At 27.7% G+C, this 23,060-nt stretch overlaps 4 protein-coding genes across 6 annotated transcripts in view; 2 read left to right on the forward strand and 2 right to left on the reverse strand.

Annotated features, from left to right (window-relative positions):
• The first annotated feature begins 5,037 nt into the window (after window positions 1-5,037).
• On the forward strand, window positions 5,038-9,283 carry LOC113793764 (uncharacterized). Its single transcript, XM_075820983.1, has 12 exons — window positions 5,038-5,328; window positions 5,561-5,665; window positions 5,727-5,848; window positions 5,906-6,003; window positions 6,075-6,195; window positions 6,268-6,355; window positions 6,419-6,507; window positions 6,576-6,639; window positions 6,718-6,997; window positions 7,109-7,286; window positions 7,382-8,594; window positions 8,665-9,283. Exons 1-12 carry the CDS (start codon window positions 5,242-5,244, stop codon window positions 8,914-8,916), a joined length of 2,697 nt encoding a protein of 898 aa, XP_075677098.1. The 5' UTR covers window positions 5,038-5,241; the 3' UTR covers window positions 8,917-9,283.
• Window positions 9,284-9,467: 184 nt separating this feature from the next.
• Window positions 9,468-13,852, forward strand: LOC113793769 (solute carrier family 12 member 2-like). Its single transcript, XM_027343840.2, has 15 exons — window positions 9,468-9,886; window positions 9,943-10,018; window positions 10,091-10,326; window positions 10,414-10,527; window positions 10,621-10,732; window positions 10,801-11,132; window positions 11,201-11,432; window positions 11,525-11,782; window positions 11,893-12,285; window positions 12,365-12,428; window positions 12,503-12,873; window positions 12,932-13,142; window positions 13,205-13,421; window positions 13,503-13,570; window positions 13,642-13,852. The coding sequence occupies exons 1-15, from the start codon at window positions 9,680-9,682 to the stop codon at window positions 13,769-13,771; spliced, it is 3,021 nt and encodes a 1,006-aa protein (XP_027199641.1). The 5' UTR covers window positions 9,468-9,679; the 3' UTR covers window positions 13,772-13,852.
• Window positions 13,853-13,915: 63 nt separating this feature from the next.
• Window positions 13,916-17,320, reverse strand: beta-Man (beta-mannosidase). The gene is made up of 6 exons (XM_075820982.1): window positions 17,150-17,320; window positions 16,802-17,065; window positions 16,569-16,715; window positions 16,268-16,507; window positions 16,125-16,204; window positions 13,916-16,054 (listed from the first exon to the last, which is right to left on the reverse strand). Exons 2-6 carry the CDS (start codon window positions 16,932-16,934, stop codon window positions 13,931-13,933), a joined length of 2,724 nt encoding a protein of 907 aa, XP_075677097.1. The 5' UTR covers window positions 16,935-17,065; window positions 17,150-17,320; the 3' UTR covers window positions 13,916-13,930.
• A 280-nt stretch (window positions 17,321-17,600) lies between these two features.
• Window positions 17,601-23,060, reverse strand: part of LOC113793765 (uncharacterized) — a 39,412-nt gene continuing 33,952 nt past the window's right edge. For all 3 annotated transcript variants that reach the window (XM_075820978.1, XM_027343837.2, XM_075820979.1), the window contains exons 6-8: window positions 22,143-22,290; window positions 19,420-21,743; window positions 17,601-19,350 (exon numbers count right to left, since the gene is read on the reverse strand). In XM_075820978.1, the coding sequence (XP_075677093.1) occupies window positions 19,004-19,350; window positions 19,420-21,743; window positions 22,143-22,290 (2,819 nt within the window). In that variant the 3' untranslated portion in view covers window positions 17,601-19,003. The remainder of the gene's footprint in view (window positions 19,351-19,419; window positions 21,744-22,142; window positions 22,291-23,060) is intronic.

Genomic DNA, 23,060 nt, shown 5'->3' on the forward strand with positions numbered 1-23,060 from the left:
TAAATTAATCAATTCAGAATTCAGAATTGTGAATTCTGAATATTGAAAAAGAAAGAAAGAATTCTTAATCATCATTGAAATTCGGAAATTCGGTTTTTTCATTTTTGTTTTTTAATGAAAAAATCAAACATTTTTCGATCGATTGAACTTTGACCGCAAACAACATTGGATAAAATAATTATTCAATAACCCTGCGGCGCTACCAAAAAAAAAAACAAAAAAAGTTTTTCAATTTGATGATGGAATTGGAAAAATTTCCTTCATTTTTGTTTTCTGGCAACAATGTAACTTAATGAGAAAACAAAATATGACGCATATGAGATTAGTATGTTATAATAAAAGATTCTTAATCAATTTAATATTTAATCCAGGGAATATTTCCCGAAAAAAATATTGTCATCGTTTGAATCAATTTTGTCTATTGTAAATGTTCCATTGTTTTTTCCGGAATTATAATTTTCGAATGAAAAAGTCAATCGAATTACAAACAACAACTTTGGGCAAAATTATTATTATTGTTAAATTTAAAAATGAATAAAAAAAATTCAAGTGCAAAATTTTCTCGTTTTTCTCTTTTATTGATAACAATAATGATGTTGACGATGATAGAAAAAAAAATTCCAATAAAATTCAGTAATCTCATATGGCCTATTGGAAAATTTGTATGAAATGTTTCAATTGGGAACTAACTGAAAAACGAAAAACGAAAAACCTAACTGATAAACAAGGTCGACAGAATGGCTACAGCAACAACAACAAATATTATCAAGGGAATCTAATCGCTTAAACGGTCTGTGGATACAAATGATGATGGTGGTCGTCGTAGTCGTTTAGAGTGATGACAATTGAAACATTCAGAATTCAATATGAACAAAACTAGAAAAAAAAGGAAGAAAAAATTCTGACCTAAAACACACACACACAGAGAATTTATTGGACTTTTTTTTTCTTCCTTTTCGATTCTATATAGACATTTTGGTTGAAAACATTTTGGGAAACCAAACTAAACAACCAAGTAGCAGTAGCAAAAATGTTCATATTTCAATTTCATAGATCATTATTGATTCTTTTTTTTCGTTTTTTTTCACATAAAAAAAATACTTATAGCAAGAATTTGTTTGAAAATTTGTTTGTTCAATGTATTGATCATCAATGACTGGATCACCAAAAAAAAAAAAAAAATGGATGACTAAATAAAGATGATGATCAATTTAATAACCCCAGAAGAAGAAGAAGAAAAAACTGTAAAATGATGTTAATCATGCTAAAAGATGATTTGTATTCGCATACACACACTTTTACTTATTTGAATTCATTATTGCGAAAATCTATAGTGACGAATACACATAGATTGAACCCAAACATTGTCATAGTAGAAAGAACGTTTTAATACTCTTAAATTCTTATCAAGAATAATTCCCAATTTTTTTTTATCTTTCCTCCCCTATCGATTATACACTTGGAATACGTGTGTGTGTTGTTGTTGTTGTTGTTGTTGGATATTTAAATTGTATTTTTGTTTCATCACATCTGTCGATATTTTGGCTGGACAAATATAAAAAGCGCGTGTTTCGGTGTGTGTGTGTGTGTGTGTGTGTGTGTGTTTGTGTGTGTGTCTATATGTCACTTATCCTGTCACATTTAATCGAATAAATGATAGAAAGTTATCGTGTGTTTGTATGTGATCAGAGGATTTTTTTTTTCCTTTTTTTCCTCCCGTTAAATCGACCCGAGAATCAGAAAATCCGAGATTTTAACTTGACTAGATTTCAAACAATAAAAACAAATTTTTTGTTCTTCTATTCCAAATAATAATCCAAGTAAAAAAAAAATGATGACTGAATGATTTTATCACTTTATCACTATATACTAAATAGTGGTGATGATGAGTGTGATCACATTATATATTCACAACAATACTTTTATAAATGTTCCAAAAATGTTCCGACAACGGAGAATATGAAACTGGTTTTTTTTTCTGTTTGGTTCATTCAGCTCATTGAATCGGGTGATGATGATTATGATGATCGAGAACGCTTTTGTACACTTGTTTCATATATTGACTTTATGGCCATTTTTTTTTGTTCTCTTTTTCCGTTACTTTACATTAAAAATTCACAATTGAATTGATATGAGATGCATATCAATTCAATTGAATTTAACACATCAACCATAAATGGTATTTTGCGTAAAAAATTTTTTTTCCTTGTTTGTTCGTTTGTCTGTTTGTTTGTAAATATACAAAGTGATTGATACAAAGTGAACATACAATTGACACTTCCATATACTATCATTGATAGATATCCGTAGATGTTTTTTGTCTTTCCGCGTACCATTTATACGCCAGTGAGAATGACAAACCACATTTATTCAATTCAATTCAATTCATATGGCTTTTAAATCTTATTATAAATTCATAGCCAATCAAAATGAAAATACTTGGTCGGTGTGTGATGGTTATGGTGGGGGTTAACAATTCCAATGATTCAAAAAAGGGGTGGAAAAGTAGGAGAGGATAGATTTTTTTTTCCAAAATAAAATTCATTATAGAAATGGAAATGTTCAAAAAACACCTCCCCAACCACACCACTATCTCCCCCCTCTTGTTTCAATGTGTCACATCTTATTTTATGATGAATGATGATTTGCAACAACAACGAAAAAAAACATAACATTTGTTTAGGTTGTCATCGAATTAACGTTTAGTTTTTTTTTTTGGGGGGGGTAAACAATCAATGATCCGGTAATAGTAATATCTATTTACTACTTATTTAGATTAGTAAGTAAGTAAAATTGGTTAGGGAAATGAAAACAAAAAAGTTTACCATGTGTTAAATGTTTTTTATTTCTCCCCCTCACACAAAAAAAAATATCCAATGTGTTTAGGGATTTCGATCCATTAACACACTACTATTGTCATAATCTGTATCTATTCAATTCAATCCAAGTATAGTTTATACGATGAAAAGTTTATTTCAATCTTTTTTTTTAAAAAAACTTTTGTAAATTTATTTTTATTTTTGCCGACAAAAAAAAAATCTCATTATAAATTCATAGTTTTTCATTGACTTTTCTCTCTTTTTTCCCTATTCAAAATACTTATTTAAATCTTATTGTTTTCCTTCAGTATCTTGTTTTTTTCAGCAAAATAAATCTATTGTTATCAAGGGAAAAGAGTTCAATTAAGTTTTAAAAAATTTGAATGAATGAATGAATGAAAAAAATGAAATTTGTAAAAATAAAACAAAACAAAACAAAAAAACTATATATTATTGTCGTAGTCGTCGTTGCTGTTTAGTTTTGTAATTTGCTTTGAAAATTGTAATTTCTATCTAAGCATCATCTTCCTTCAACAACCGATCACCAATCAATAGATCGATCGATCGATCGATGGATCATCATCATCATCATTCAAAACATAAATAATTTTTTTCCCCATCGATTTAATGTTCTCATCATCATCTATATCTGTCAATATTTGTCTGAATGATTCTCACCGATGTTTTGTTGTTGTTGTAGTCGAGAATGCTGGTCAGCCATACTAAAACCCGAAATGAAGAGAAAACAACACCGGTGTGTGTGAACAACTACTATTTTTAATACACAAAAAGAACTATGTCGGACAGACTGGGAAAGGGGGAAAAAAGGAAAAAAAATTGATTTTCATGACCGATTTTTTCATAATAGGGGTTTCACACTACAGCAATATTTCATGAAATATATACACGAAAATATTTCAGCCCATAAGGTTGAAATGGACTGAAATATTGCATTTGAAATATTTCATTCACATTGCTGCTAGTGTGAAACCCCTATAATAATAATAATGACTTATATTTTCGGAAAATAAAATTAAAATGTTTTTTTCTTCTTGCTTATATGATTGTAATATGTATATATTTTGTGCATCCATCATCATTCACTGAGTGAATGAATGAGTGAATAAGAGAAAATCAAAAAATAGCATCATTGGTTTTGGATGATGATCGAGTGTTTGAAAGAAGAATCCACGAAGAGAGAGAGAGAGAGAGCAAAGCTACCAGCAAAACCATCGTTTGTTTTTGACTGGTTTGACCAGATTTTTCTTTCGGATTTCCTCTTTTCAAAATAAAAAAATATCTTAGTTATTCAAAAACCTGTGAATGAATGTAACTGTTTCTTCTATCATCATCATCATTGAATTTCTCTTCTTACGGCCCGGATACAATATCGGTAATAATAATGATCATCATCATCATCATGATCGAATCGAACGGGAAAAAAAGAGCAAAAAAGGGGTTGTACAAAAATGATGTAACTTTGTATCCATCCCATCAATATATTTCTCTTTATTCAACTCATTCGATTATCGTTGATAAAGAAGAAGAAGATGAAAAACATTAAAGATTTGAATGGCTATCACATCATTTATTTATTTACTTCCCCTTTTTTTTTCTCACCAACCAAATAAAAAAACATCCATCCATCCATCCATTATCTTTTCATTCTCTTTTTCTTTTCTTTTCTTTTTTCTAAATGAATTCGAATTATCATTCAACCTAACCAAACTGATAAAATTGATCGCTTCAATGAACAATTTTCTTTCGTACATTTTCTGATGATTGTTGTTGTTGTTGTTTGGCCAAATTAAGTCAAAAATATTTCAATGTTTTCTTCGTGTGTTCAATGTATGTTATCAAGCAATTTTTGAAAAAAAAACGAATAAGAATTCAGCAACAGCAGCCATAATAGACAATTGAATCATTCGATGGTAAAAAGAAAATGATGATGATGATGATGAACCCAATGATCATTGACACAACCTGTTTTTGTTGTTGTTGTTGTTGTTGTTAATCATCTTCATGTTCTACCCTTATATGTTTCCCAAAAAAAAAGTGTTTTTCTATACAATCCAAAAAGGTGTATATATTGTTAAATGTTGATGATGTTTTTGTGTGGTGGTAAACCGATCATAAACAACGACGATAACCTTTTTTAATTGAAAAAAAAACAATTCAGATTGATTTGACCTTTTTTCTTCGTTGATAATGATGATCGCCAAATCAATAAAGTGTTAACATTTTTTTCATTTCAAAATACGATTATCGTGAACATCTTCAAATGTTTTCAATGATTTCATGTTGTGGTGTTATTTTTTAAAAATTTTAAATTTTCCCTTTAAAAATAATCTAATCGATTCTCAATCTACATGTGTTTGTCTGTTCGTGTTTGTGTGTGTATAATATTTAAAGAAAAAAATTCATGATGAAATGTTTTGGCTCATCAATCAAAGTATATCGTTGCAAAATTATTTTGCTCGATGAAACCGAATTAATACAAGAAATTAAGGTAAGTTTTTTCGTTTTTATTAATCAATTTGATTTTTGATGTCAGCCAAAATGAAAAAAAAATTAATCAACACACACCTACACACAAGCGAACAAACAAACGAAAAAAACTGCCAATTGACAAACTACCTTATCCACATTTGGATGAATGTCTTAATAATGTTATTTCGATTTTTTTTTGGGACCACAAAAAACTAAAACAAAATTATAATTTTAAAAAATGAAAATAACAGGAATCACAAAAAGGTCAAGATATATTGGATATTGTTTTCAAACATCTTGATTTACTTGAAACAGTTTATTTTGGTTTACGTTTTATTGATTCAAAAGGATTTTCGGTAAGAATTATTCTGTTTAAGTTATTGATTTTTTTTAAACGAAAATCATCCAATTGATTAGAATTGGCTTGAACCAAATAAAAATGCCATCAAACAGGTAAAAGAAATTGAACCAATTACATTATATTTTGGTGTAAAATTTTATGCATCAGATCCATGTAAATTACGTGAAGAATGTACAAGGTATATTTGGATTTTTTTTAAATTTAATTAGAAAAATTTATTAATTATTTGAATCAGATATCAATTTTTTCTACAAATCAAACAAGATATACAACAATCACGATTACCTGTAACAAATGAATTAGCTGCACAATTATTAGCATATATTATACAATGTAAGAAAAGTTTTGTTTGTTTGTAATTAATTAAAAATCATGAAATTAATTAACATTTGTTCAATAATTAGCTGAACTAGGTGATTATGATCCAAAAATTCATCAATTTGGTTATGTATCCGAATTCTGTTGGATTGAAAATCAATCATTAGATTTTGAGAATAAAGTTTGTGATTTACATAAAAAATTAATGTAATGTATTTTTTTTCTTTCTATTTTTGGATTGATAATGATGATTTTTTTTTGAAATTAATAAAAAATTAGTGGACAAATTCCAACAGCAGTTGAAATGCAATTTCTTGAACGATGTAAATGGTTAGATCTTTATGGTTGTGAATTACATTCGGTTATGGTAAATGAATTTAGATAATTTATTGACTAATCAAACAATCAATAATGTTTTCTTTTCCATCAGGCTGAAGATCGATATGAATATTATCTTGGTCTTGGACCACATGGAATAATTGTATTGAAAAATAAATTAAAAATTGCCTATTATTATTGGTATGATTGATTGACTAATTTGATTAACTAATTTCATTGATTTTAAATTTCATTTTCTTTTTTGGTAGGCCAAGAATCATAAAAATATGGCGTAAAGGAAAATTTTTCATGATCAAAGTGATTGATAAAAATGTAAATTATCTTAAAATCAAAGATTTGATAATGTTCAATGTTTAAAATTTGATTTTGTATTCTATTTTTCATTTCAAGAATGTTGATAAAACCTATGGTTTTGAAATGTATGATCGAATATCAACAAATCGTATTTATAAAAGTTGTAAAGATCATAAAGAATTTTTTAAATTATCACAATCAATACGAATGCAGCCAATATTAATGTCAAATCAATTAAATGATGGTAATAAATTTTCATCATCATCGAATGGAGCCATACGAATGATAAATCAAGATTTTAATCGTCCAAATCCTTCATTGATAAGAGTTTCAAGTAGACGTTTTCGTCGTACTGGTGTACCAGATGGTTCGGAAAGTATGTTTTGATTTTCATTTGTTTTTCAAATCAACCAATCTAACCAATAAAAAAAAAATCTTCTCTTTTCTATTCGGGTCAATCATGAAAAATTCCTTACAATCCGAATAGATGGTGATTCAAAGTTGAATAAAAATGAACAATTTTATGAAGGTGGTGGTGGTGGTGGTGGAAATAGTAATAAATGTTTACAATCAAACATTTGTCGTTTTAATTCAACACCATCAATTCCAAAAGCTGAATATTCAACAACGGCAATAAATCCATATTATAATAATAAATCTGAAAGGTTTGTAAATGTTCATACATGTTTTATTTTCCAAACAAAATGAATGGATAAATAAAATTTTTTCAACTATTTCGACATTATTCATTTATTTTTAGTGGCCTTTTTTCAAAATCGGCAAGTGCATCACCATTATCCGTACGTAGTGCATTTGTTGCACGTTATGATTATGGCCGTATGAATTATGTTTCACCAATGAAACGTAATTCATCAACAACTAGTTTACGTCGTAATCGTTCATCAAGATCAGCGGATAATGATAGTGAAATTAGTCGTTATTCATCGAAAAATTCATCAAAAAAATTAATGTCTATTCATTCATCATCGATTCATAGAAATGGTGTAGGTGTGGGTGGCGATGGTGGATGTTATTCCGATATAAACATTGGTTATATGCCCAGATCGAGAAGAAAATATTATGTTGAACCACAAATGGTTGAATGGAATGAAACAATGGATAAACGTATAATGAAAAATTATTCAACAATGCCAACATCTATAACAGCAACACCAAAACAATGTTCAAATGCAGTGGTTAAAAATGTTAATAAAATTATATATCAATCATCAAATAATCGTCATTATGATGATAGTGATTCGGAAACTGAAGATCGTCGACGATATAAACAACAACCACCACCACCACCACCACAATCATCATCATCACCACCACCATTACATTATCGAAGTAATCGTAGTTTAAATCGTAAATCCGCATTACCAAGTGAAATACAAAAATATATTTTTCATGAACCAATCGATACAACCGGATATACTGAAGCTGAAAAGAAAAATATTCATTTTACAAAAATTCGTACCGAACAACCACAACAACAACAACAATTATCATCAAAATATCAACAACAACAACAACGTTCATCAAAATCGGATGTAGAATATTATCTGGGTAATAATCGTATCAATTATATTCGAAAACCAAATTCGAATCAAATGATGGATGATCACCAACAACAACAATCTTCATCATCACATTATTATCATCGTCGTCAACAGCAACAATCATCACCTACACATATGATGACCGATAAAATCTATTTTGATAAATCAAATATAATGGTAGAAACAGATGGTAGTGGTGGTGGTTGTAATATTCAATCCAATATGATGACCATTACATCACCACCACCTACACGTTATTATTTTAATCAAAAAAATCTAATACAGAATGGTCATCATCATCATCAACAACAACAAAACATGCATCAATCATTACCATCATCAACAACAACGGCGTCACCACGAGTTACATTTTTACCGACACATTCGACTGCTTATTATTCCAATAATGATGTATGTAGAACAAAACAAATTTCAATATTTTTTTTATTTTTTGAAAATAAATTATTATCATTATTTTCAGGATCACAAAATGGCAACAGCAGCAACAACATCGACATCGACATCAACAACATTAACAACGGCAACAACATCAAAACATTTACAATCGACAATAATAAATGGCGGTACAAATGATTTGAACAATTATTTATACAATGGTAATAATAAAGATCATCATCTTTTTGTACCATCATTATATTATAATCATCACAATCATAATCATCATAATCAAAAAATTATTAAATCACCAAATGAAATGAGTACCGAACTTTGATGTCCACAATTATTATTTTGTATAGCATAATAATAATCAATGATGATGATCATCATTATTAGCCAACACAAACAACACACACACACATGGATTAATTGCAATGAAAACAAATTGTGTTGATTCTTTTTTTTTATAATTTGATTTTGTTGTTATTTTGTTTTTATTTTCTATTCAATTGTCCAGATTTTGTTTTGTAAACAAAAAATTTTTTTTTTCGACTTCTTTTCAATCAAAATTTTTGTTTTGTACAATCAAATATCCAACCAAACAGCCAGCCAAATAAAAAACCTGTAATCTGTAAATGAAATCTTACCGGCAATCAATTTCATCATCATCATCATCATCATTATAATTATTAACACGTGAAACAAACTGAGAAACAAAGTCCATAAATTTTTTTTTTTGTTAAGGTTTTTACTTTTGCTGTAAATCGAATATATAATAATAAAAAATTTAAAAAAATAACGAAATGCAAAAGTAACAAAAAAAAGTGAAATCTTTTTTTTTTTTTTGGTATTTTGTCATGGTTTTTTCATTTTGAAATTCAATTTGATTTGTGATTGGATGCATCGACAACGACATTATAACGACGACCAAAAGGTTAAAATTTCAATGATCTCAATTTGGTTCTGTCGAAGACGATATTTTTTTATTGATTTTTTTTCTTGAAAATTTCCATTTCCACTTGTTTGATTTGTTTGGTATATTTTTTTTCGGTGGAAAAGGAATTTGATTTGAATTTGTTTTCTTGTTGTTACACAAAATGGAAATGAATCATCGTAGACGATCATCAATATTTCCACAATATCTTCGAAGATCAGAACGTAAAGATTCAATATTTCAATCAGAATCGACAAAAATTCTTTATCCATATACGATTGATGAAAAAAGACCCGGTGATTATCAAAAAATTACAAATGATGATCAAAAATCTACAGCATTGAAATTCGGTTGGATTAATGGCGTTTATGTAAGTGTTTTTACTTGATCAGATTTGTTTTAAAACCAACTATACTTTTGTATTAGATACGTACTGTTCTCAATATATTCGGTGTCATGTTATTTCTTCGTATGGGATGGATAACTGGAAATGCTGGAATTTGTAAGCAAAATTTTGTTTGTTTGTTTTGAATTTTCTATCTAAAAACAAAAAATTTATGTTTAAAATCAATAGTGGGATCAATAGGAATTGTTCTTATATCGACATTATTAACATTTTGTACAACATTATCAATGTCGGCAATATGTACTAATGGTGAAATTGGAACTGGTGGTATTTATTATATGATTAGTCGTAGTCTTGGTGCTGAAGCTGGTTCAATGATTGGTATAATTTTTTCATTAGCAAATGCTGTACTTGTTTCATTGAATTTGGTCGGTGCAGCTGAAACAACTGTCGAATTAATGAAGGTAGGTTTTTTGTTTTTGTTTGTTGTGAATGAAAATGTGAAGAATAAAAATAATTAATTAGGCTAATATTAATATATATAAAATTAGTCGGCTAATATAACGATAACAAATAATATTGAAAATGATACAAGAATATATGGCATTATATTCTTAATTATTGTTGCTATTATACCATTGATTGGAATGGATTGGGAAGCTAAAGTAAGTAATAATAAAAAAATCTTCAATCAAAATTATTAGAAGGTGTTCAATGAGTTAATCACTTTTTTTCGTTGTTGCTGTTGTCATATACAGGCCATGTTTGTCCTATTAATCATACTTATAGTTGCTATTGGTAATTATTTAATTGGAACATTTTTACCACAAACCGATGTACAGATTTCATCGGGAAATCTTGGATGGAAACGTAATTATTATTATCAATTACGTTAATAATCAAACATTTTAATTTATACATTTCAAAATTTTTTTCAGCTGAAATTTTTATGCTAAATCTTTATGGACAATATCATAATACATTGTCCGAAATATTTGCTGTATTTTTTCCATCAGTTATTGGTATATTTGCTGGTGCTAGTATGAGTGGTGATTTACGTGATCCAAATGCAGCTATACCGAAAGGAACATTTTTGGCAATCCTGACAACATCATCTGTTTATTCAATATTGATTTTGTTTTTAGGTTTTACCGTATTACCACATGCAACTGGAAATCTGGATGATATGCAAAATATTACATATCCACCAAATTTTTCTTGTATTCATAGTGATGATGGATGTCCGAATGGTCTAATCAATGATTATCAGGTATTTTTTTATCAATTTAGTTTTTCTATGTTCAATTTCATCATAATCACAATAATTGAATTAAATAGACAATGACATTAAGTGCAGCATGGGGACCATTAATCTATGCCGGAATATATGCAGCAACTATATCCAGTGCACTTGGTTCATATGTTTGTGCACCAAGAATATTTCAAGCATTATGTGAAGATAAATTATTTCCTTATATACATTATTTTGCTAAAGGTTATGGTAAAAATAATGATCCAAGACGTGGTTATGTATTGACATTTATAATTTCATTAATATTTATTATGATTGGTTAGTTTTTTTAACAAAACAAAAAACAAAATTCCCATTTAACAAATGAATCCTATTTTTTATATGATTAACAATTATTAATTCAATAATAGGCCAGGTAAATTCCATTGCACCGATTATATCAAATTTTTTTATGGCATCATTTTGCCTTGTTAATGTAACCTGTTTTCATGCATCATTTGTTGGTTCACCAAGTTTTCGTCCTACATTTAAATATTATAATAAATGGATAAGTCTTATAACCGGATTGATTTGTGTAGTCATAATGTTCTATCTGGATTGGATATCGGCAATCATTACTGTTATTGTAATGTGTTTAATTTATTTTTATATATCCAAAAAAGGACCTGGTTAGTATTGATGAACAAAAAAAAATTTTTTTGATTAGATCTATAATTATCATTATTTTTCTTTTCTTTCTTATTCTCATTCGTTGTATTAAACCAATCAATTTATTTAGATGTCAATTGGGGAACATCAACAAAAGGTCATGTATATAATAATGCATTATTTTCGGCATTACGTTTAACACATACAAAAGATCATGTTAAAAATTTTCGTCCATCAATCCTATTATTAACCGGTAATCCAAGCGCTCGTATACCATTAGTAGAATTTGCCAATAATATAACATTACATCGAAGTTTATTAATGATTGGTCATATTGTTGATTATGAAATACCAAATAATACAAGAGAAAAAGTTATTGAATCACAATATGAATGGATGTCTAAAAGAAAAATTAAAGGATTTTATCTATTGCTTGAAGCATCATCATTAACTAATGGTTCGAAAATAATGTCTCAAGTTGCTGGTCTTGGTCTTAAATTATCACCGAATATTGTCATGATGGGCAAGTTAACATTCATTAAATCTATACAACAAAAAATTAAGACATTAATTGACGATTAATTAATGATTTATTTTAATAGGATATAAATCAAGCTGGCATGATTGTCTGGTCGAAGATTTACTTGATTATTATAATGTTATCAGGTATTTAATCACTAGATTTAAAAAAAAAACTTTAAAAAATGCTTAATTATCCTATTTTTTAAATCGATTTATAGAACAACACATGAAATGTCATTGGGTATTATTATATTACGTATACAGGAAGGTTTAGATTATGCAGATTTTTTTGGTCCATTACGACATTCAATTATCGATATGGATGATTTAACAACAAACACAGCTGATAATAATAATATTACAAATACTAATAGCAATGGAAATATGAATATAAAATTATTTCAAATACCGGAAAAAAATGACGATGATGATGATGATGATGATGTTGATAACAATCCTCATTGTTTGGATGAAAAAATTTCAAAAACAACAATTTGTTTGGAACGAAGATTATCGAATACAATTCAATCAATACAACAATCGCAACAACAAAGAATATTAGCTAAAAAAAATTTTGAAAAAATGAAAAGTAACAAATTTTTTTGTTTTTGGTCATTTTATCTATGGATTTTTTACTTTGTTTTCAGATCTAATACCACGTGATGCAATCGAAGCAATCAATCAATTTAGTGATAAACAAAAACCCGGACCAATCGATGTTTGGTGGCTAACCGAAGATGGTGGTCTTACATTATTAATACCATATCTATTGAATGTTAGCTATAAATGGAGTGATTGTAGTATGAGAATATTTTGTCTTTCGAAAAATGCTGATAATATTGAATCGATTAAACAAAAGTATGTATTATAATGAAAATGATTTACATTAGGAGAATTTCTATTAATAATCCCAAACATAGTATGATGGAACTATTAAAACAACAACGTATACCATTCAAAGAATTGACCATCATACCGGAATCAGAATTAAATCCATCCGAAGAAAGTAAATCAATATTTCGATCAATGATTGAAAAGTTTATGAATAAAAATGATTCTACAACGACGGCGACAACAACAACAACACGTAATATGGCAAAAGTAACAAAAATTGATCTAACTAAATATGAAACAATGGTAATTGCATGATTGAAATTCAACTAAATTTTAAATAATTTTTCTATTTTTTGAATACATTCAAAAAAACTCCAAATGAAGACGAATAAATATCTTGATATTCGTGATTTATTAACATTACATTCAAAATCATCTACATTGGTTGTCATGTATGTTATTTTAATATTAAAAAGAAAACTTTATCAATTAATCAATCAATCAATCAATCAATTGATCACAGGACATTACCATTACCACATCGTGATATTGTTGCACCATTATATATGGCATGGTTAGAAACAATAACTAAAGATATGCCACCATTTTTATTTGTACGTGGACATAAAAATGTTCTTTCCTGTGACAATTAACATGATCATCGAGTTGACGACTTTACTACCATCTAGTATCCGAAATAGAATACAAAATGATAATTTTTTTAAATAAAAAATAAAAAATTTTTAATAATAAATAAATTTCATTTTTATTTTGGAAATTTGTTTTAAAAAAAAATTCATAATTTATAATCATCATTTTTTCCTAACAAGATTATTAATTGTTTTGATTTGTAATGATGATCGAATCATTTCTTTTGGAATGTCTTCAGATATAAAAATTTGTAATTTTTTCTGTTTGATTAAATGAAAACCATTATCGGAAAAAATACTAAATAATGATGAATTATTTACTATATTTATCCATATGAATGGTGCAATTTTATCGGTAATCAATTCAATATCATAAACATGTACACCACCACGTCGATATGGACCATCGATTTTTTGTAAAAATATTTTCGGATCAATGGGTAATTTTGCATTTTTCAAATAACCTAACAATAGGAAATTATCTCTTTGCAACAGTTGTCCATTAATAGTACCATTTAATCGTACATTTATAAAACAATTATCACGATCATTACATCGAGATTTTCGAAGAAATTCATTCATATTCATTTTGAATGCTATGGTTACATCGAATGGATTAGTTTGACAATTAATACGCTGTGTATATATTGGTTCCTGTTTCGACCAATCATAAACTTCAATATCAACAGTAAAACTGGTTACATGTGAATGATCATCACGTACAATGATAACATTAAGAAAATCTTGATCTTCATAAACATCCACTAATAGATCATCGAACATACGTTTAGCATAATAATGTAACATTTTCCATTTGCCTTCATATTCAATCGATGACCAAGAAAATCCTGGCCAAATATTATTCAATTGCCAATAAAGTGCACCCATTGTAAATCCTTCACCTGTATGATAATCAATTTTACGATTTCGACGATAAAATTCAGTTTGTATTTTGATAGCCATCGATTGAAATATTTGTGACATGTAGATAAAATCTTCTAAATGTTCAATACTTGGTACGGTTATATTTGTTTGTAATGGAAAATGTCGATCCATGAAGTCATTCAAATAGGCCAATCCATTCATCTGATGTTCACGATGTATTAATCCTTCATTGAATGGATATTTCAAATATTCAACGCTAAGATATTTTTGTAATAATTCTAAAGATGGTAATGATTGAAAACCATATTCGGAAACAAATTTTGAACTTGGTGCTAATCGCCAATCCCAAGCATCAACAAACACAACATAATGATGATTATCACCATATCGTTTATTTTGTGGATCGGTTGATAAATAATTTTCTCGTTGACTAACAATACCATTCGATGGACTGGATGAAACGAATGGTCGTGAAACATCTTCCTGCAAAATGATTGGCATAATTGTATCGATATAAAGCTGATGATAATCACGTTTATATTCGTTCATATGTAATGCTAATTCCATCCACCACATTTGTGAAATAGCCATTTCATTTTCATTATTACCAGCCCAGATTGCTATCGATGGATGATGATGTAAACGACGAACTTGTTGACGTATTTCTTTCGAAACTGATTGAATAAATTTTTGATCAGTTGGATAAAGTGCACAGGCAAACATCATATCCTGCCAGATTAATATTCCATATTCATCGGCTAATTGATAAAAATAATCGGATTCATAAATACCACCACCCCAAACACGTAACATGTTCATATTGGCAACTTTAGCTGACCACAATAAAAATTGTACATATTCCGGTTTTACATTTTCATTTAATACATGTGCCGGAATCCAATTTGAACCTTTAGCAAATATTGGTACACCATTTACACGAAAATAAAAAGAATAAGCTTCAACGGATGCATTCAATCGATCCTGTACTAATTCTATTGTTCGAAAACCAATACCGATTTGTTTGTTCGACATTTCCTCATTACCGATTTGAATTGTAGCATTTAATCGATAAAGAATTTGATCACCAAGACCATTTGGAAACCATGGTTTGATTGACATTTCTTTTGGTATTAAAATAAAAGCATTAACAAAAGTTTCACCATCTGAATCAAATTGTGTTTGAAATTCTTTTACAACTAATAATTGATCAGCCAATGATATGGTTAGATTTGCATTGATTAAAGATTTTGGTCGACTTTCTAACCAAACTGTTGCATTCAATAACCATTGATTTGATTGTTGTTCATAAACAGTATTGGCAGATATAGTACGAATCAATACATTATTATAAGCTTCAATTGAAATTGATTGCCAAATTCCTTGTGTTGGGAATGCAGGTCCCTTTTTCGATAAATTAAAAAAACATTTAAATCAGAATTTAAATAAAAACATCCAAAGTATTTTCACATACCCAATCCCAGGAAAATGATGATTGCATTTTTCGTATAAAATTCGGATGACATTCACCATGTTGAGATTCAGGTGGACAAACTTTGAATAGAATTGAATCATATTATTGTTTTATCAATGCAAAAAAAATTTGTTTTTTGTTACCTGGTGGAATTGGATATTTGTTTCGAAGAAAATAATCCCGTGCATAAATAGGTGCAGATGTAAAACTAATCTGTATAACATTTTGTTGTTCTTTAAGTAAATTTTTTATTGAAAATCGATAACGAACAAATTGATTATCCACCGAATCTAATTGATAACCATTCAATGTTATATTGGCAATTGTATCCAAACCATGACAGGTTAAATAAATTTGATCATAATTTAATAATTTTTTCGGTACTACAGGTACGAAAAAAAAACATTAATTTTTAATTTATTTTCAATGAGGGAAAAAACTTACAATCAAAACTTTTACTATATGTCCAATTTGAATAGGAAACCCAACGATATTTAACATCATTAAAATCTTTATATAATTCATTAAGAATACCGGCATTTACTAGATCCGAATAAATAGTACCAGGTACTTTAGCTGGTATACTGTTTGCTAAAAATATTTATTATTTACAAAAGAAAATCAAAAACTCAAGAAAATATTCATAGAAAAAAAAGCAAAACAAAACAAAATCTTACATCGTTTATTCGAATCAAAAACATTCCAATCATTACCATCCAATGAATGTATGATTACAGCTGTTGATGCGACATTAATGATTACAAACAATTTAATAATTATTATCGTAATAATTATGGTTGTATGTTTCATGATTTATAAAAAAAAAATATATTTATCGACAACGATTTGTTTGTTTGTTTGGTTTTGTTCTTTTTGGTGCATTCATTCAAGCAAACACAGTGGCAGTAAATTTATAAAGACAAACCCAAGTTTCATTTAACCTAAAATGATGCACAAAAAAAATTTTCGAGTAAAAAAAATAGAGAAAAATAAACGAATCGAATGAAATAAATCGATAATGATACCATCGAATAGTGTGTAGGTTGATTAAGTTCCGTTATCACCTTATATCTTTGTATATTGGTTGATGATAAGAATATGAGTGGTCTTTTTCTTTTTCTTTCTGTTTTTTTTTTTTTTGAAAAATGAAACACCCACTCAAATCAAAAAATCTTATCGATAACCAAGGATTAAAATGGAAAATCAAGCAAATCAAATCAAAACAAAAATCTTTTAAAATTATTTAAATTTTCTAGATCAATAAAAAAAAATATAACCCAGATAACCAAAATACTTAGTTGTTGTTATTGGGCTATTTTTGAGCTGTTGTTTCAGTTGCTGTTGTTGTCAGGTGAATTTTGATCACCATGGATCACCAAAACCAGATGAAAAACAGGAAATTGTGTCATCAAGAAAAGAAATGAAACTAAAACTAAAACTAAAACTAGAAAAAAACAGAACAAAACAACCACAGAATTTCTATAGAATCAGAGAATACAATCAATCTTTTATTATTATATTAATTATTCTTGAATCAATATGCAAATGTCAAAATGAAGAATGATGAAGATGATGAATGAATGAATAAAATGTTTGATAATAATTAATCAATCGATAAAAATTTATAATCAATAAAATGAATGAATTAATGAATGTATGACCTTGCTATTTATAATAATATAGAATAGTAATTTCTCCTTTTTAAAAAAACATAAAATATATAATCATTAATTGATAATTTTTTTTGTTTTTGTTCAAAATAATTTTGTTTTACGTTTTACAAATGTTTTTTTTGAATTGAATTGAATTGAATGATAAATGAAATAATGAAGAAAAAAAAACAAAAAATTTTGCAATTCAAGTGGCCAGAATCAAGGAAACAAAAATCAGTTGTTAGTTATTGTAAATGGCAAATAATGTGTGTGTTTGCGTAGTGTTTTGTTTTTTTGAAAACGTTTTGTTAATGATAATTTTGATGAAAGAAAACAAACAAAAATTTGTGAATACCGTACCGAGGCAGAAAAGTTTGTAACCTGTGGATGGATGTGTGTGTGTGTGGAAAATAGAAAAATTTTCTAAATTCTGTCAACAACAAATAGTAAAATTCTGTTGAGAAAAAAAAACTTATGATGAAGACATATCACGAAATCGATTCAAAATTTATAAATCGATGATTGTCTTCATTATTTTGTTTTTTATTATTATTATTACGTACATATCATTCAATCGTAATTAACTAATACAAAGATAATTTTGTTTTGTGTTTTTTGTTTGTTTTCTTTTTTTCAAAAAGAAATAGTTAAAATTTTTTTTTAGCAGAAAAATAATTTTGTTTTTTTTAAATCTCACTCTGAATTTGTGTGTTTTCAAGGCAGTTTATTTTTTGTGTGTGTGTGTTTTGAATAACAATTTTGATTCGATGAAAAAAAAGAGAAGAGAATAATTTAGTTTAGGCTTTTTTCATTCAGAAGATGAGAATTTCCATTCTGTAATTTATACCATTATTTCATCCTTATTGTGATTTTTCAAATCTTTTTTGTTTTTCCTTCATCTTTTTTCTTTTTTGGTTAATTATGATGGTGATAATGATGTTTGAACACAAAAAAAAAGAATATTGTTTCGATTGGTTTCTCGAATGTATTCACGATGTAAATTGAGAACAACAAAAAAAAATTCTTTCATCCAATAATCAATGTAACAATAATGAAAGTAAAGTAGTTTCGAAGACATGGAAAAAAAATTAGGAAATGAAAATAAGAATTATGCATGCCGAAAAAAAAACAAACAAACAAAAATGAAAATGAATATGATGAAAAATTTTTATATAAAGAATGTATGTGTGTATTGAATGATTGTTTAGATTTAAATTTGAGCATATTCTATAGATGATTTTTAATCATTGTACCCGACGTCGTTACCATTCCCGTTGATGATAATGCCATATGATTAAGATGATTTTGATTACTAGTAGTTGTTGTAACCAAAAGACAATTATTATTATTATTACTATTGGCTGAGTGTATTAAATCCGATGATGATAATTTAATCGATATTGGGCTATTGAACAATGATGATGATGATGACGATGATGATGATGAAGATGGTGATGATAATGGTGATGATGAATTTGATGATCCATTATTATTATTGTTTGGATAAGATAATTCATAACCATTATTTAGATCAGAACCTTTCACCAATAGATTAAGTAAAACACTATTCGATGCTAATCATTGATATAAAAAAAAATCATTTCAATTAATCAAATGATTACAAATCAAATAAGTTTACTTACAAAAATTTTTAACCATCGATTCAGATGATCGTGGTTTTTTGAACACATTTTCTTTGATTATTATTTCATTTGTTTGTGGCTGTGATTGTTGCGATGTTATCGACGCAATATTAATCGCTGTTTGATTAATATTTGGTATTGCCAATTGTTTTGGAACTTTGAATTGTTGTTGTTGTTGTTGTTGTTGTTGATTAATAAATGCAACTTTAGGTATTAGTTCATTATTTTTGGTCAATACAAAATGATGTATAGATGCTGTATTAGTATTTCCATTTGTTGTTGTTGTCGTCGTCGTACAATTACCATTACTATTTTGATTATTAATAATCATTTTTTGCGTTGGTATTTCCGGTGTTAATATCAGATTCTTAATCTTCTTTTCACCAGTTTGTGTCATTGTTGTATAAACATAGATGTTACTATTTTTACGTTTCATCGTTGTTGTTGCTGTAGGTGTTGCCGAACGATTATTATTATTATTATTCAATATTATATTTTCATTATTTGTAAATGTTGTCATCAAATTATTATCATCATTTCCAACATTACTAGTATCATGAAGAATTTGTTGCTGTCTTTGTTGTAATTGTTGTCGAAATTGTTCACGATTTAAACTATTATTATCATTATTAGAATTATTATTAATTTTTAATGATGGTGTTGTTGAAAATTGTTGTTGTTGTTGTAATATTTGATTTGATGAGCTATAAATTTTATTTTTTAAATTACGAATCAATTGATCATTTTGTAATAATGCTTCCAGACAACCACCATTATTCAATTTTGGAAGACTTGATTTTTTACTATTATTATTATTATTAGTTGTTGTTGAAAATTGTTGTTGTCTATTAAATGGATCATTAAAACAATTTAACTTTGTATTATTATTGCCACCATTGTTGTTGTTTGTGATAGTTAGATTATTATTGCCATCATTATTATTATTATTAATATTTGTATTAGAAATCCAATCAAATAGATCATCCAGATTTGAACAAGGAAAATCATTCAATAGATAATCATCATCAATCGGTATGAAGGGTGCACGCATTTCTAAATCTTTATCATCATTCAAATTATTATTATTATTATCACATAATTTTCCCATCGAATCATCTGATATTGATTTTGGTGAATATTGTGACGACGATGACGATGACGATGATGGTGATGAATCATTTGAACTAATGAATGATAATTCTCCCATTGAACAATCGGATCGTGATCCATTAGGTGAATTTGATAATAAAAAATCATCATTTGTAAATGATAAAAATGGATCATTTGAATTCATATCAAGTCCATTAGATTTTAATGAATCTTTTACCGAATTATTCACTGAATGATGATTATTTAGATCGGAAAATGTTGTTTCTGTTGGAAATCTTTTCATCATAAATTGATTTTCAAAATCCATACCAATATTATCCATACTATCCAATTTAAGTTTATCATTAATATTCGGATCTAATGATACAAGATTATTAAGAAATTCATCTTCAGATAATACACCGCCATTAGCGGATATATTAAATGATGAACTATTAAGAAAGATTTCATCGAAAATATTCATATCGGTAAAATCCATATCAGGAAACATTGGTACACAAAGATCACCAGCATCCGGTGCTAAATGTGTTAAATCATCAGCATCATTCAATACGGTAAGGCCATTATTATCTTCAGTGAACACAAGAAAACCACTTTCCATGTCGGCCGTTTTAGGTGCCAACACTTGTTCGGTACTTGATATGAATTGATCAGTTATTGATTGTGGCTGACAGATTGGTTCGACAAGCTGTTGTTGTTGTTGTAAAAGTTTTTGTTTTAACTGCTGTTTTTCAGATTCTTGATCTTGTTTTTCTTCTTTAATCTTAGTAATAAACGATGAATTTGTTGATGTTGTAGGCAGTGGTGGTGAAATCAATGGAGGATGTTGTTGATCATTTATTAAAGCCGGAACTGCCACTAATGATGCTGTTGAAGAAGATACAATAGTCGTCGACAATGATGGACATTCAATATTGGCCAATTCTGGAATTGATATTGAAACAGATTTTTGTTGACAAGGAAATGATGTTTGTTGTTGTTGTTGTTGTTGTTGATGATGATGATGTTTGATTGATGATTCAATAATCGAACTTGTTGTACTGACAACCGAATGATGATTAAGTGATGGTGCAATTGGTGATAATGATATATTGTTATTATTATTATTGCAAACAGTCGAAATGTTATCAGATCTAATGGCACTATTTATAGTCAATTGTTGTTGTTGTTGTTGTTGAAGATCCGAAGTCAATAGATGACCATTTTCAATGTTGCTATTGGAAACGGAAATAGAATTTAAAAAGAAAAGAAAAAAAAATTATGGTCAAAGAACGAGGTCAAATTCTGGGTGTGTTTTTTTTATTTGGTGTTTGCGGTAATGTATATATTTGTAAATATATAGCTATACACACATATAGACAAGAATAATTACAAATATGAAAATTAGAAACATATATTTTTTTTTCTCTTATCATAATCATTATTATGCCTTATTAATCATTAAAAAACAAAGTCTAAATTAGCATTCCGGTATTCTTCACTGATGATTGATAATAATAACAAATTCTGAAAATATTTTATCATTGTAATTAATAATAACAGAATGTAGCCGGGTATTTTGATGGTGCGCCTGTCTGTTTGTGTGTTTTTGTCTATATATAATGAAAACTTACCTAATAACCTGATGTATTAATATAATACTTTGTGGTCGACTTGAATTTGGTTCATTTATAATTGTTGCCTGTGTTGTTATCCAACGATAGCCACCAGTTTTTACTAGAAATTTATATTGTCCAAAATCACATTGTCCTTTTGAAAACACTAAAATTTAGATTGAAAAAAAAAACAATATTAATCAAAATCAAATGAAAATTATCAAGTTTTTTTTCGATCAAAAAACATAAAACACCTTCCGTACATAAATATAATAAAAGAAAACAGACAAATCAGATAAAAATACACGTTTATTTTGGATGAAATGATAGACAGCGTGGCATTCAATTTCAACCCACAATTTTTTTACAAAAACATACCTGCCAAACAAAATCAATCACTGTCATATTAAAATTATTATTAATAATAAACATTTTAAACAGAATCGATTTTCACAACAAAAAAAAAAATAAAATGGCCAAATCGAATGGCAAAATCGAATGATCATCGTGAAAAAAAATTGTTTCAAATAATCATCATATCATAATCGAATGATTATGAATTAGATATATATCCAAAAAAGAAATATGATGATTGAAATAATTTTATCGTATTCGATATTGGAAAAATAAAATGACGTCAAAATTACTAAAATTGAGCGATAGAAAAAACACATATTGTTCAAACAAGAGAATTCCGGAACAAAAAAAAAATTTCCATAACCGCATAAGGAAAGAAAAAAAAAATTTACCAAATGAACATACCATCAGCACAGAAACATTATCAATTAACAAGATTTAAAACAGAAAAAAACTGAATACATTATTAACATCAACATTAGACAAAATATTCAATATTTTTTTTTTCTTGTCTCATATCTAATCAAATCAAAATATAATGATGATGATGATGTTTTTCTTCCTATCTTTCTTCCTTCA

This window comes from Dermatophagoides pteronyssinus, unplaced genomic scaffold, assembly GCF_027571235.1.
Source record: "Dermatophagoides pteronyssinus isolate colony J.1.1.1.1 unplaced genomic scaffold, Derpt_VIB-CSIC_2022.12 sq0008, whole genome shotgun sequence".
Taxonomy (NCBI): Eukaryota; Metazoa; Arthropoda; class Arachnida; order Sarcoptiformes; family Pyroglyphidae; genus Dermatophagoides; species Dermatophagoides pteronyssinus.

Bases quoted from the DNA above. Each gene is read 5' to 3' on its own strand.
- LOC113793764 (XM_075820983.1), top strand. From the start codon at position 5,242: ATGATGAAATGTTTTGGCTCATCAATCAAAGTATATCGTTGCAAAATT. The intron at 6,004-6,074 runs GTAAGAAAAGTT...TTCAATAATTAG, and splicing joins ATTAGCATATATTATACAAT to CTGAACTAGGTGATTATGAT. The intron at 6,640-6,717 runs GTAAATTATCTT...TTTCATTTCAAG, and splicing joins TCAAAGTGATTGATAAAAAT to AATGTTGATAAAACCTATGG.
- LOC113793769 (XM_027343840.2), top strand. From the start codon at position 9,680: ATGGAAATGAATCATCGTAGACGATCATCAATATTTCCACAATATCTT. The intron at 10,733-10,800 runs GTAATTATTATT...AATTTTTTTCAG, and splicing joins GGGAAATCTTGGATGGAAAC to CTGAAATTTTTATGCTAAAT. The intron at 13,143-13,204 runs GTATGTATTATA...TCCCAAACATAG, and splicing joins ATTGAATCGATTAAACAAAA to TATGATGGAACTATTAAAAC.
- beta-Man (XM_075820982.1), bottom strand. From the start codon at position 16,934: ATGAAACATACAACCATAATTATTACGATAATAATTATTAAATTGTTT. The intron at 16,716-16,801 runs GTAAGATTTTGT...AAATATTTTTAG, and splicing joins TTTTGATTCGAATAAACGAT to CAAACAGTATACCAGCTAAA. The intron at 16,055-16,124 runs GTATGTGAAAAT...TTATCGAAAAAG, and splicing joins CATCATTTTCCTGGGATTGG to GGACCTGCATTCCCAACACA.